Source organism: Drosophila suzukii, chromosome 3 (assembly GCF_043229965.1).
Source record: "Drosophila suzukii chromosome 3, CBGP_Dsuzu_IsoJpt1.0, whole genome shotgun sequence".
NCBI classification, from domain to species: Eukaryota; Metazoa; Arthropoda; class Insecta; order Diptera; family Drosophilidae; genus Drosophila; species Drosophila suzukii.
In genome coordinates, this window is record NC_092082.1 from 87060516 (window position 1) to 87074837 (window position 14322).

At 38.5% G+C, this 14322-nt stretch overlaps 2 protein-coding genes across 4 annotated transcripts in view; one reads left to right on the top strand and one right to left on the bottom strand.

Moving 5' to 3' along the window:
• Positions 1-13127, bottom strand: part of pnt (ETS transcription factor pointed) — a 59894-nt gene extending 46767 nt beyond the window's left edge. Inside the window, exons 1-3 of one of the 2 annotated variants that reach the window (XM_036818373.3) lie at positions 12430-13127; positions 6852-7200; positions 3831-3921 (exon numbers count right to left, since the gene is read on the bottom strand). In XM_036818373.3, the coding sequence (XP_036674268.3) occupies positions 3831-3921; positions 6852-7187 (427 nt within the window). In that variant the 5' untranslated portion in view covers positions 7188-7200; positions 12430-13127. The remainder of the gene's footprint in view (positions 1-3830; positions 3922-6851; positions 7201-12429) is intronic. The other variant, XM_036818372.3, reaches the window with a different exon arrangement.
• The window catches only part of RpS3 (ribosomal protein S3), a 261493-nt gene that overhangs the window by 233748 nt on the left and 13423 nt on the right, over positions 1-14322 (top strand). The gene's annotated exons all lie outside the window — the stretch shown is intronic.

A 14322-nucleotide genomic window follows, 5' to 3' on the forward strand; every position in this document is an offset into this window, starting at 1 on the left:
ATCCTACATTGCAGGGTATTAAAAAGCAACAACGAATGCAGTTGGACTTCCAGCCAAAGTCGCCCACGGGCAGCGGCAGCGACGTCGACAGAGGGTCAGAAGCAGAAGAAGGAGAGGCTGGGAGCAGCGATAAAAGAGGAGCCCCAAAAGACAAAGCCGGAGAAGAAGCAGAGGAAGAAGCCGGTTTGCAGGAACCAGCCTAGAAAGAGAGGAAGAAGAGGATGGGGCTGCAGGCACACGCAAAAAAGGAAGGAAACAAACATCAAGCCCCAATGACAGAGGAAGCAACAACAAATAAAAAATCGCAGAGAGGGTGAGGGGGAGACAACAGCAACAAGATCCACTCGTCGCTGCCTTTTTAGTCCCCCATTCCCATTCCCGTTCCCATTTCCAATCCCATTTCCATTCCCCCATTCATCAACTGCATTTTAATTCTTTTTTGGTTTTCTTTGCTTTTTGTTTTTTTTTATTTTTTTTTCGAGAACCAGCTAGTTTTGTTGTTTTTGTTGCCTGGCGAGTATGAATGAAAACGAACGTGTTTCTTGGAGAGACAAGACAGAGGCCCCAAAAAGAGAGCCGGAGAGCGTTGGGGCGCAGCGACGCCGGCAGCGACGTCGACTGCGCGGGGATGAATGAATTGAGCAGCCAAATGAATGAAAGTTGTGGGGCTCGCGCAGTCGGCGGCGCTGCCAGCGTCGACGCCAGGCTCTCGCACTCTCTTTCTTCTGGTGGGGCCCGCTCTCTCTCTCCGTTCCTATCACTCTCTGAGATCTTGAATTTTAATATTTTTTTTATACAAATCATAGCACACATATTTAATAAGCAAAAATTTAATTTGCCTTATTTATTGTTTCGTTTCGTTTTGTTTCTTGTTATTTTCAAAGTTTATGATTAATGAGAGATGATTAAGACGGGCGAGTGTGCGTGTGTGAGTGAGCGCTCGTATCTGTGTGCGCATATAATTAAAATAAGGGCAGCCTTTTGCGTACACTGAGAAAAAATAGTTGGTACTTGTTTAAAAAAAAAGTATTTTTCAAGCAAGGTAATTTTAGTAATATTTAGTAAAATTATAAAAAAAAAGATTATTTTATTTAAAAATTTTTTAAATATTTTATCAAATTGCATTTAAATTTCGTGGCCCAATTGTTGGGGTTTTTAAAAAAAAATTTCTTTTTTTAATTTTCAATTTTTTGGTCGATTTTTGCTTTTAGAGTGGTCCTAGTACTGAGTGTATCTTTCGTCCACATAATGTAAACTAAAATTACGTGCCTGGCTCTCGATCTTTCTCTGATTCTTCTGGCCCGCAAAGTTCCCCCCTTTTTATGTGCCATCCCCATTTTCCATTCAGCATCTGCGCAGTTGTCGCCGTTTTTGCATGTTTTTTCAGCTTTTTCCGCCTTTTTGTTTTAGTTTTTGTGATTTTATATTTATTTTTTGTTTCTGTTGCCATTTTATGGCCGCGATCTTCTAGCGACGAGCGAAAAGTTCAGGCTGCCAGTCGTTTTCAGTAAGGGACTCGACTGGGTCCCACATATGTCTAAATACAAAGATATGTATGTAGAATGGTACACAACACTATATAGGCGCAATAGGGTGGACCTCTATTAAAAAAAAGTACCAGAACTTTTCTAAAAAAAAGTATAGCTAGGAAAATATCACAGTGCGTATGAGTAATATTATTTAACATTTAAATGTAAATAGATCTTAAAATCAGATGTGCTCTGTTATAATCCGAAAAAGTCATCTTGCAAATTACGATCCTCTGATTTACATGCAACTCAGGTCCACCCTTTCGTTCACTACACATTTGTATATTTAGTTGGGCACTGACTTTAGTCTTGGGTTTGCGTTGACATTGAAATTGTTTGCGCTTTGTTGATCTCTACGCAGCGATAAGACATAAATACATAAATACTTTTTACGTTTCGGGGTTCCTTTTCTTTTTCGGTGACTGCCTCGACGAAAAAACTGAATCCCCCACGAGATTTGTATTATTTGTTTTTATAAACATTAAACAGCACTAAGATCGTTTCAATCCCAACGATTTGGACAGATGGCAGTGCATTGTTTTTGATCTTTGCCATGGCTGTGATATAAGGGGCTTCCTTTTCAATACTATTATTGTTTAAGTTTATATAATATATATTGTTTATACTTTAAATAACTAAAGAGTCAACATTATAAAACGTTTTTATAATCTCCGAATAAAATTCCACTAAATATCACCAATGTAAGTATATATTTTTATCAGTTCTTAGTCCTCAGTAAATAGTATATAGTTTTCCCCCAGAGTAATTTCGAATCTGGGGTTAAATTTCGACATCAAGCTCCAACTTACTTTATCGCCGTCATACCAAAAACTATGTACTATCCGAGAAATTCCCATTATTAACACATATTTTGTACATTGTTCTCGCCTCGCAAACAGCAGGGCAAAGATGCATAACAAATTACCATAAAACGTTGTCCGATACACGAAATCTCTTTCTGCCCCGAGACTGTGTGTGAAATAATAGATAAAATATACTAGACACATGCCATAAGAAAAGCAACAAAAACTATGGCAGCGGCAACGACAACGATGTTTTGTCACATTACGTATACGAAGAGTTGACAGAGTGAGTGAGTGAATGACTGACGTATTGCCTGATTGACAGCAGCAGCGGAGGGAAAAGGTAGCGCTGCACATTTCTCAGATACATTTATTTCGAGTATTTCAAATGCAAATGTATTCCGCGCGCAGAGATCTCTTTTTTTTGAGGAGCATTTAAAGGAGCAAATGAATGAATGAATGGGTGAGTGAGTGAGTGAGTGAGTGAGTGGATGAGGGAGTGACTGACTGAATGAATATGTGCAAGTTCGCTTGGCACTTTGCCGGGGGGTTTTGGGTGGGGAGTTGCTCAGGAACCAAGGGGCTGGGCCCACCGGAAACAAACGACGTGACTTTCCACTGAAATATGAACCCAAAACTATGTGAATGCTTGGGAATTATGTATATTTCATTGCCTGCATTATAATAAAAACATACGATATATGCTATATGCCATAACAAACGATCCCACACACTGGCTAAATATCTTTCTTCGGCATTGTTTCTTTTTATTCGGATTCTTTTTTATTCCAGCAACACGCTTTTGTTGGCTTATCTTATCGCCAAATTATTTGGCTCGCTTTTTCGCTCACTCTCTGTCTGTTTTTTGCCGTTTTATCGCTCCGTTCAAAAGGCAAAAAATAATAATAAAGTCGCAAAAAACCATTAAACATATATTGCTCGGCTGTGACGACTGCCAAATATCCTTTTCATTTTTTTGATAATAACTATTAATAATAGTAATAAAGCGTATGCCAAAAGCTTGGTATCTTAAAAAGATTTCAGATATTTTTTGAAGGCAATAGGTATATTTCGCACAACAATTGATTTAATAAATAATATTTTCTACGAAATAAATAATGATCATTAATGGGCGAATTCTGATGAACTGCTGCATTCGTATATAAACAATACTAATCTATCTGACTAATATACATAAGATATAAACACACACAACGTGAGTCAAGATATGGCCATAACGCGCAGTTACTATATAATTGTTGAACATTTGCTCATCAACAACATTTTGCTCTTCAATTATTTCCATTTCTTGGAAATCTGTTATCAGAACTCGCCAGACCTCGAAATGCCATTCAACAAACAAAAAATAAAGAAAACCGCAAGAAAAAAGAGGTATAAAGGTATACGAAACCGATATAGCAAATGGGTTAGCACTTGGCCAAGGTAAACAATCCGTACAATCATATATTGGCATGATTATGATGGGGTTTCTACTCACCCAACGAGGCCTCATGATCTGAAATATCCGATAAACTGCAGAGATCCTTGCAACCATGGATCGGCTCCTCCTTGATGAAAATGTTTTTGGACTGTAAATTAAGTGTCATTAGTTTCGGTTTACAAATTTTATTTTCTTATAGCCTAGTAAGAATTTTAATATTTTATGTATTAAAAAAAAACACTGATTCATAAATGGTCTTATTTATTTTTATTTTAAGTGCTTAGGTCACTTATTTATGTACTTTTTATATTTGGGAAAACATTTTTATTAGTCATAAATGTGGTTCTTAAAATATTTTAATTCCACATTCATTACTTTTCTTATCAAAAAATTGTTTTCATTATTCTACTAGTCAGAGAGTATATTAATAATTTTAACGAAATTTGCCAGTATATCGTTTTAAATTTCAATATACATTCTTATTCAATTCCTTATAACTTAACTTTAAAAAATAACATATACTTTTTTTCGGGACTAGCATGGAGTAATATTCCAAGAACAATGTTGCGCCTTAAGTTTACTTCCTAAAATTCTCATTTTATATGTTCCAGATCCTTACATTGCCTTGATTGACATTTCAAACAACCATTTGCAGCTGCTAATCCCCGCATTTAGTTGTTAATTAGAAAGCAATATATTAGGCACGATATATCCATCACTTCTGTTTGTTGTTCCTGGCCAAGACCCATCCCCCGATCTCCTAGATCTCCCCCAACGAGGTGTTCTACCCATCATCCCCACCCCAACTGAACCACAATGAGCCGCAGTCAACAAGGCATTCATGATTGTGTTGTACATATTTATAAACAAGCCACTTTTACCCAATTACAAAATGTGTGTTGCGCCCCTCGTTCGGGAAAGTGAGTGAGTGAGTGAGTGAGTGGTGAGTGTAACGTAAAACTGAGACTCGGGGCACAATAATCAGAGCCACAATGGCGCAAAGTCGTGGCATAGATTGCCATGGCAATTGACGGCGGACTGCCCCAATGTGTCCCATGGGTCCATCCGATCATGTTGAACGCGTTCTAATAAATTGAATTGTACGTTTGACTGTGTCGACTGTGCGGGTCGCTTAATGATAATGGAGGTCACAGTAGTCAAACGGAATGCTCCGTAAGTATCGTAATCAATTTCTCAGCGAATCCGAGCAGAATTCAAAATTTCAATTGGAACCCAATTTTCGTGCTCTACGATCCACAAGTCTTTAGTTACTCACATGGTGGAAACCCAAAACTTAGCTTCTCTAAAGGCCAGACACTCTAGATCGGATTACCTGGCTGCATTTTCCAACCGACTGAGCATGCGCATGTCCTTTTTGGGGCTTTTTGCAGGGAAGGGGGGGAAAGGATCAGCTTGGGGTCAGGCTGTTGGCCCCGAAAGACCGGATGAAAGTGGTCAACGGCTCGGCGGGCCAACGGATATGCTTACCGCAGGCGATGTGTCAAATGCCTTCACTCGGGACCTGTCAACCTCATATGGGAGACAAAGAATCCAGAGAGAGTGGGAAATAAAGGAAGGGCCTTGTTGATAGCCGAAAATTGTATTACTCTACGCTTTATAGGGAAAATTCCTTAAGAAATTTATTTTTGAAATAACCAAATTAAACTAAGGTCAATCAAACTCTTAACAAAGTAAGATGGTATTAAGGATAATGATTCTATATTATAAGAGCAAAGTATAGTTAGTTCACCTATTTATTTCTATATTCAAAAGTGAATTTTTCATCACAACAGAAAGTATTATATCAAATATGTTATCCTACAAAATAATTAAGAAGAATTTAAAAGGGTGACAAATAATGTATTCTGAGTTCCAAGGAATGTCTTTTGAAAGGGTATTCAAACAGATAAAAGGAAAGGTGTTGAAGGAAAGGGAGCTGCAACCGGGGAAGCCTTACGATCATGGGTCCCATTGTTGCTTGCTTGACTTTTTTTGGTCGGTTACGCATCGAGGTCCCTACTTATTCCAAATTTTGATCAGGCCTTTTTGTCTATACAAATGCGTCGTCATACCCCAAGTGGCACGCTTATGGCTTTTATAGCAAATAAACAAAAGATGGTTTACAAAAATCATTTCAAAGGAATGCCAACGAATTGCTACACCCTTACTTCTGATCATCCCCTATGATCAGTGACAGATTATTCTATGAATTATTACTTATTTGTAAAGTCTCAGCCAAAAAAGCAGGGTGTTGCGAATAAAAACGCAACAAAGCATAATACATAATAATTGCGTTTTGTTTGGTCTACCAAATTTAGAATGCGATCTACGTGATCTGCATTTGCAATATGGATCGCCGGGGATCGCACTGTCATTGAGGCTCCAACTGCAATGGCTGTCAAACTGGCATAGAAACCGATGGACAGGCTATCGATCACTTGATCAGCAAATTCACTTATACGTAGTTAAATATAGAAATTATAGATTTATGCAGCCATCGATCAGCGACGTGCAGTCATTGCTACCTAGTTTTAAATAGGTAAAGTGTGGAGCCTTTATCCAACTAAATGGGGGATTTTTAATTTTTAGTGATTAATGTGAAGTATTAGGCTTGGGATTACCATTCAGGAACTATACTAAACTATACTAAAGTTTTTAAATGTAATATCTAAAGCTTTTCATTAGGCAGACATAAGGAAGGATTACCATTGAGTAACTATACTAAACTATACTTAAGTTTTTAAATGTAATATCTAAGGCTTTTCATTAGGCAGACATAGGGAATATCTTGCCTAGAACTCTGCCGCCACATAAACGGAGTACACATGTGTACATCGATAAGATGCCCTAGCAAATTACTAACACTAATAAAGGATAAGACGTGATTGTATAAATAACACTTCAATAGGAATTCTCTTCTGGATTATACCAATCAGGGATAAAGTTCTTTGCAAACCAGAATTATTACCAATTAGTTTTATATCTCACAACATGGGTGTTGGCCCACTCAATGGTCGTTATAAAAATTCCTACCCCCAGAAGGCAATTTAATCTAATTTCTAAAATTCCTTTACTCACCTCAACTAGGCTGGATAGAAAGGTGACTTTGCGGTTCTTCTTGAGCCTCATGGTGCTGACTTGGCCCGAATGGCTACTGCTGTTGTTAATTCCGTTGAGTTGGCTCAGAATCGACGGATTGCCCACCGAATTGAGGTGGCCGCTGGCCGGCGACTTGAACAGGTGTCCGTTGATGGCGTTCAATTGGAAGAGCTCGTGGGCCGCCTTATCGAGGAAGTGGGATGCCGTTGCAGAGACCGCTGATGATGAGGATCCAATGGCCGCAGATGTGGGCAAAGAGGGCGGCAGCATGAATTTCGTGGCAGACAGATCTGTTTTACAAATCGCCAATTCCATATTGCGCAGGCATCTATGGGGAAAAAAAACCAAAATTGACATAATAAAATAAACAATTAACTGGCCGCTCAATAAACAAATCGTTGCAATTATTACTAGATGTCTGGGTGTGAGGTGTTTTAATTATCGCTCAATTATTGGCTTGTTTCCACCGGCTTTATTAGACCTCGTTGGCACCTCCCACTCTGGCGTTCGCACCTCTTTCATGGCTCAAATCCAACTCCATATTGACTCAAGGAATTATGACACTTTTTCCCTGGCAGTCGAACATCAAAAGTGTCCGCCACCTTTAAAAGAGACCACAACAAAAGGAGCCGACGAGGCACAGTTTGCATATGAGCACGCTTTTATTCTGTTTACACAGCATCCATCATATGGGGAGGATTGGGACCCCAGTCAAAGGGTTTCCAATTTTCTAAATATATTTCTAATGGGTTTCGTTCTCTTTTGAGTTCTCAAATATTTGCCCTGGCCAAGCAGCGGTTGATGATCATGGAGCGATGTGATGTGAGTTTCAAAGAAAACACGAAAAGTTACTTTGAAGTGTCGCCACAAAGAGTTTGGGCAGGAAGATCACACAGATTTCATGAGCTTGTTTCCCTTAATGTTCCCCAATTAGTGTATTTAGTCCCGGTGCTTCAAAAGGAAATGCATCCCATTTGATAAAACCATTTTTAGTTTACCATAAAAAGTTTTTTAATCCTTGTTTAGCTATGTACTTGAGAATATGACAAATGCCTTTTCTAGTTAAATGTGCTTCACTTGTCCTCGATTTCATAATCACTTGAATTTAAATTTGTATTAAATACGAACCGCATTCAAATCCGAAACGCATAACAATAAGTCTTAGAAATTTTTATCACCGGAAGTGGGGCGAGATAAGCCTCGGAGAAGAGAAGACCAGAGCAGCAGTTGAAGAAATCCCCAAAGGCCCACAAGAGGGCTCTCCACACATGCCCAGCCAGTAGCCACTATAAATAACACGGCTCCGCGATAATGTCCAGTAATTACGCATTCAATATTATATTTACATTAAATGTACTTTGTGTGATAAAAGCCATTTAGTGATAAATAACGAGAAAACGATTAACCTAATAAACTGGCGCACAAAAAAGCTATTATCTTGGGACTAAAGCTGAACAAAGAGTTATTCAGTCTTTGGGAGTAAAAAAAAACACGTAACATAAATGAAATATTAAATCTATATATTCAGAATACATCATTTTAAAAAAAGTTTTCAAAATGATATCATATTCTCTCCGAATCAAGGCAAGAGCTCTACCAATTCTTAAATATCATACTATATTACCATTTTCATAGATTTCTACTCAAGAACAACAATAATACCTTACTGACGTCATATTGTTTTTATTATATTATAAAGCCAAAAAGCTATAAAGCTAGAAACCCCATAAGATTGATTCGGTTCTTGTTATAATGCATAGTACCCCACAAATATTATTCTTCGCTACGGTAAACGCCCCCACTATATGTATATATCTGGAGCTACATCTGAGGAGTATCTTTGGGCACTGGCTGCCTAATTAGATACGTTATGCAAATGTGTAGATACTGTCGTCGCATCGGTGACGATTCCTCCAAGGTCCGTCTTCCTCGCTCCCGCTCTTTGGCACTCGGTGAGTGTGTGGCCAACAGTTATCTAGCCGCCTTATCAGCCATGGACGTACACATATGTAAATCTGCGCTATATATACATTTCGGTATGGGTAGTAGAATTCCGCCATGTTCCCACTGGTCTAACTGAATAAAAATAAAGCACGGAAGAAGGGGAATACCGAATATTTATGACTCTACGAAGGTCTAGTTCTTTTTATAGATTCTGTAAAGGTCTGGGAATATTTTGAAAATAGTTATGATTTTAAACGTTATGATATATTTAACCGTAAGGATAACGATTTTTTTAAGGAAATTGATTTAGAACAAAAACACAAAGAGAGAATCTCAAGATCTATGATATTCTGATCCCTAAATGGAATACCCCCATTGCCTAGGGCAACAGCGTCATGATAAACTGTTGCATAAATTTCAGCTTTGCTCTTGCGAAATCAATTTCGATTTGATTTGCTGATTTTTGTCCGTGGTCGTTGCTGACTGAAACTGAAACGCCCAGCTGGACAGTTATGTATTCGAGTTCAAAATAAAAAAATAAAACAGATATGCATTATATATTTCTGTGTGTGCGGGGAGCAAGTGAGTGCACTAAAAACGAATTTAAGTTAATCAACATTTAAATGGATAATAAAATCAGCGACTGCAGTCGCGAAAACGCTCTGCGCGCTCCACAAAAAGTTGATTTATTTCGCGCCTCTTAGTTTTGCTGCCGCCCCAGTGCAATCAATTCAATGTAGAACAGCAATAACAGAAACCGCAACAACATTACTAAATCTGCACACAATCTATATGCATTTTCGGTTGTAGATATATATAGATCGCGGACTGCATATGATTTTTTGAATATGGTAGCAATACTGAGTGCGCTTTTCACACGAAAATAATTTATTGACGCATAAAAGTGGCCAAGATAATTGGCAACTTTTGGCAAGTCTAATTGATTTCTTGCTTTGCAATAGAAAAAAGAGAATTTTCTAGTACTCATAGTCACTCAAAAGGCGTCTTTCAAGAATTTTGGCACCTGGGAAAGGCAATTGTGAATGAAACAGGAACTATATGTATGCCAATAACGCAAAATAATGAAATTAGTTTGTTTCAGGGAATTCAATAAAGATTAAGCTTTCGCAAAAGCAATTGAAATTCTATATATAGTATAAATAAATACCTACATCTTAGATCATCTGAGGAAGCTCTTTAAAGAAAATAATGATATGGGGAATTACATTTTTAGACCCTCTAGCACGTAGAGATTACATTTGGGTTTATTTAGTCAATCAATTAAACATGACTGGGCGCTTGTCCTTATCAATCGCAAATACTTCCATGCGCATTCCAAAATTCATTCTTATAGAAGCCAATACCTCGCTTACAGATAAATAATGGGCAATACTGAGTTCCCCAGAGACTGGAAATGAAATCGAAACAAATTAATGAGTTTGCAAGTGCCATTCAGAGCCGAATTCGATTCGCAACATTTCGAGAGCTCGGCAGAGCACCAAAAATCATTCGGCAGGGTGCCAAAAAAAAAAAGAGTCGCAATCGCCAAACTATCTGAACACAAACCTTATCGCCCAGACACGTAGATAACCTAAACAAAAAAATAAATCATCGAGAGAGGGCGACAACAAAAAAACCACACGAATCGAAAAACCAGAGCATATGTTTTCCCTGGAAAAGAGCAAATTTTGGGAGGGCTCTGGAGTAAGTGGACCAAAAGAGAATATGTCTGGGATCTCGAGAGTCGGGAGTCCGAGGTTTTTGAGTCTGTGCACAGCAGATGCTTAAAGAACAGATTGTAAACGAATATGATCTTTCGATATGGTGCACACTCCTCGGCCAGACAGACAACAACAACAAGAAACGGCAACAAATAGGGGTGCAATTTTTCGGTGTGTACGTAACGGTAGAATACACATTTAGTCGCTGTTCTTTTCTTTTCTTTCCCATCGCCTGGGTCTCTGGGCCCTTTCTTCGAAGGGATCTCCATCTCCATCTCCGATCCGCTGATGCTGATGATCCTCGTCGGGATGCCTGCCGCCTGTGCACATGTGTTCAATCTGTCGCAGTCGTCGTTCTGCAATGGTGTGCGTGGCATAGTATCTGTGTGTGTCTTGTCATGGGATCGATCTTGATCTCGGCCTGTCTGCAGCAGGTTGATACTTTTAGCATCGGGGTCCGGGCGCTGAATCCGAGTTAAACGTGGCATGGGGCAACGAACCAAGCCCGAAGATCCACTGAACTGTAATTGTCTGTGGGTATTTATGGAAAAGGATCTTGAACTGGTCTTTCATTTAGGGGAGAGAGTGGAACAGGGAGAGGTGGAGTGGGGCGAGAACTGGGCTCAATTATGATCCAACGATCGTCACACATCAAATTATCGATTATGGCAATAACTCCTTATCATTCTCTTGTGGATTTTATTGCAATTTCGGTATATTTATACAGCCTTAAGGATCTTTAACTTATCTGAAGAGTTTAAGAAAGCGTATAAATGCTTGAGTTTAATCTGGTTTATTGATCGTCGAATGATCTTTTATAACATCAAATGCTTCCATCTTAAAGTTGAAACCAAAGGAGCAATGATACAAAATCTAAAGAAAAACGTATGATGATCATAATTGCTTAATATGATCTTCAAAGTACATGCAATAAGGTTGTTCTTTTTATGTCTAGAACACCTAATATGCTTTAAATGTAATTTTAACCATCCTTTGATCCCTTTTCTTCTAATAATAATTTTGATTTAAATCCCATATCAAAAAAATCCTTTTCAAACCTTTTCAGGTAACCGAAAGTGCAGACAGGAAAATCCCAATTATGGTTTGTTTCAAAGCCCCTTTGGTTTTTCGGTGCTCAAGGGTCAATAGAGTAGCATTCCCGTATCTTTTTATTGATACTTAATTGTCTAATGCTATCGTTGTTCTACATTCTGGCTCCCTAACAAAAATGCGTTCACACATTCTCGATTACAAAACTCTTTGGATCGAATGGATCAAATGGCCGAAACGCAATCGAGAGGCAGGGAAGCTCATTTGCGGCACCGGAAGCTGTAAAAGGAACAGTAGTAATTTCGATCGTGTTCCCACAAGGGTTGTGGAAGTGCCCCACACACAGGCTACTGGCCAACACACACACTCGGCTAACTAGCTTGGCTATGAAGAGGTAGAAAACCAATTCAAATTCTGTTGGCCAACAACGAGTTTATAGAGGCAGCAATCCTGAATCGAGGCGAGATCGCGAGATCGGCAGATCGCTCGGTAGCCTAAACCAGTTTTTTCCTAGATTCATTCAAGAAAACAGGCAACACCAACACAGAAAAGGGTTTACATATCTACACTCGGAATAAAAACGACCAAACTATGAGTCAAATTGAAATTTAGAAATGTTTTTTAATTATAACTGTGGAATAGATAGGGAATAAAAACATTGTTCTTGAATAATAATAAAAACGAACCAGAAATGCTAGGCCTGCGATTGTTTTTTAGTATAAGGGCAAATCCATCTGGGTATTTTCTGAGTTCCAGATCAATTTTTATTCCGAGTGTAGAGAAAATAACAAAAACTAATACTTGAACTACTGTTTTTCAACACTTCACGTCACTTTTCTTACCGGTGCGGGGCAATAAAATAGCGCCCCTCAAAAACAGGGAGGCGGGGGCTTCTGGGTTCTGGATTTTAGGGCTCTGGGTTCTGGATTCCGTCTTACGGCTGGGTTTTTATTAGGGTATCCAAATTAATTACAGCTTCAAATTAGGCGCACAATCTTGATGGAGTCGAAAGCACCGATGACTATCTCTCGCGCTCTCTCGCTCGCTCTCTTTTGCACTATGGTATGGTTTTAAGGTATAAGGTATATGTGTTTTAACCCTCCGGTGGGATCAGATCAGCAGGTTGATTAGGGGAGGAGGAAGAGAGAGGGATTACGTGCCCGGGACAAAGACAGACAAAAACCGAAAGGAACAACTCGAGAAGAGAGACGGGGATTCGGATCTCGGGATCGGTTTAGCTCAGCTCGGCTTATAAGACGCGAAAAGAAACAAACCGAAAAAAAGGCCGACGGATCGCAAACACACACACACACAGAGACAGGCGCACACGCGATGTTTGAGGAGATTTTTGTGGTTTTATGATGGATTTTGTATATAGATTTCGGTTTCCTTGGGTTCTTAACCGTTTTCTTCAGGCTATTTCAACCTTTATAAGGCAGATCTCTTGAGATTTTGCTATTGCACTCACTTGCACACTTTTTCTTAGCTTGTATTGCAAATTGTTTCGTATTTGTTAAAAATTTTTTATTTATTTTATTTATTTATTCAAATTTACCGTAGCGCAGTGCACGCTGCCCGAAAGAGAGACAAAAACAGACTGCCGAAAGAGAGAGACTAAACGAAGGCGGCAACAGGCGGCAGCGACGCCGACGTCGGCGCAGACGCAGCGTCGACGCCAACGCCGACGCACTCGCCCAGTCTCGCTCTCCTTCTCTTCTCTCTTTCGCAAAGTCAGTCTAATTTTTTTTGTGCTGCTCTCCCAACTGATAACAAATTATCGCAAATAATGAAAACCGAGAGTAATTTCAATATGCTTTGTAAATATTATTCACTTTTTTATTAAATGACCAGAGATCTCGAAAATTAAAGAAAATGGCGTGGGCGATCCCCAGTAGGTCTGTCTCTTTCGCACTCCCACTAGAGCGTGCATCATGAGGCGCAAAAAAAAGAAAATCAGAATTACATATTTTGAGCAGCAAAAACAAAGTGTTGCGGCGACAAAAAAATAGCAACAATTTAAAAAAAAAATCTGCTTGCTCAGAACTCTGTGTAAGTGCGAATAAGTAAGCGAATGCGTGGGTGTGTGTGCGGGCGATCGTTTTTAGCGAGCATTCAAACAGTGTCCAAAAACGACAGAAAATTTAAATATTCAAAAAGGGGTGGCTAAATAAAAACCAAATGTAAATTTTGCGATCCCAAGAACCTTATGTGTACACTAAAAAAAATAGAATTTAATATTTTTAAGTGTATTAAATATATATATTTTCTAATAATTTAAAAAAAGTTTAATAATTAAATAAAAGGAATTTTAGGATTTTTTTTAAAGTCGAGTTTCACCAAATTTTTTAAAACAAAATAATTACAAATGGTCTAGCACACGATTCATATTTTTCACATCTACACATAATTTATATTTTATATGAAAAAATATTGAAAAATAAGTTTTTGTGTATAAAACTATGGGAACTTTCAAGTTTTAAATTTGAGTTTTACTATTGTTAAACTTTATAAATACCTTGGAACATAAGCTTTATTATGGGAAATGTAATTTAGAATCTAAATTTAAAACATGTAAAAGTTGGGAATATTTTTTCCAGAACAAATGGCAACTAGCAAAAGTGTGGGAAACAGGATATGGTGAAAATACCTATAGACATCCCCAAATAAAATGGCATTTGATGGCGATATTTCCCACCGTGACCATGACAACCACTGTGCGATCGAAAGGCTCTCTT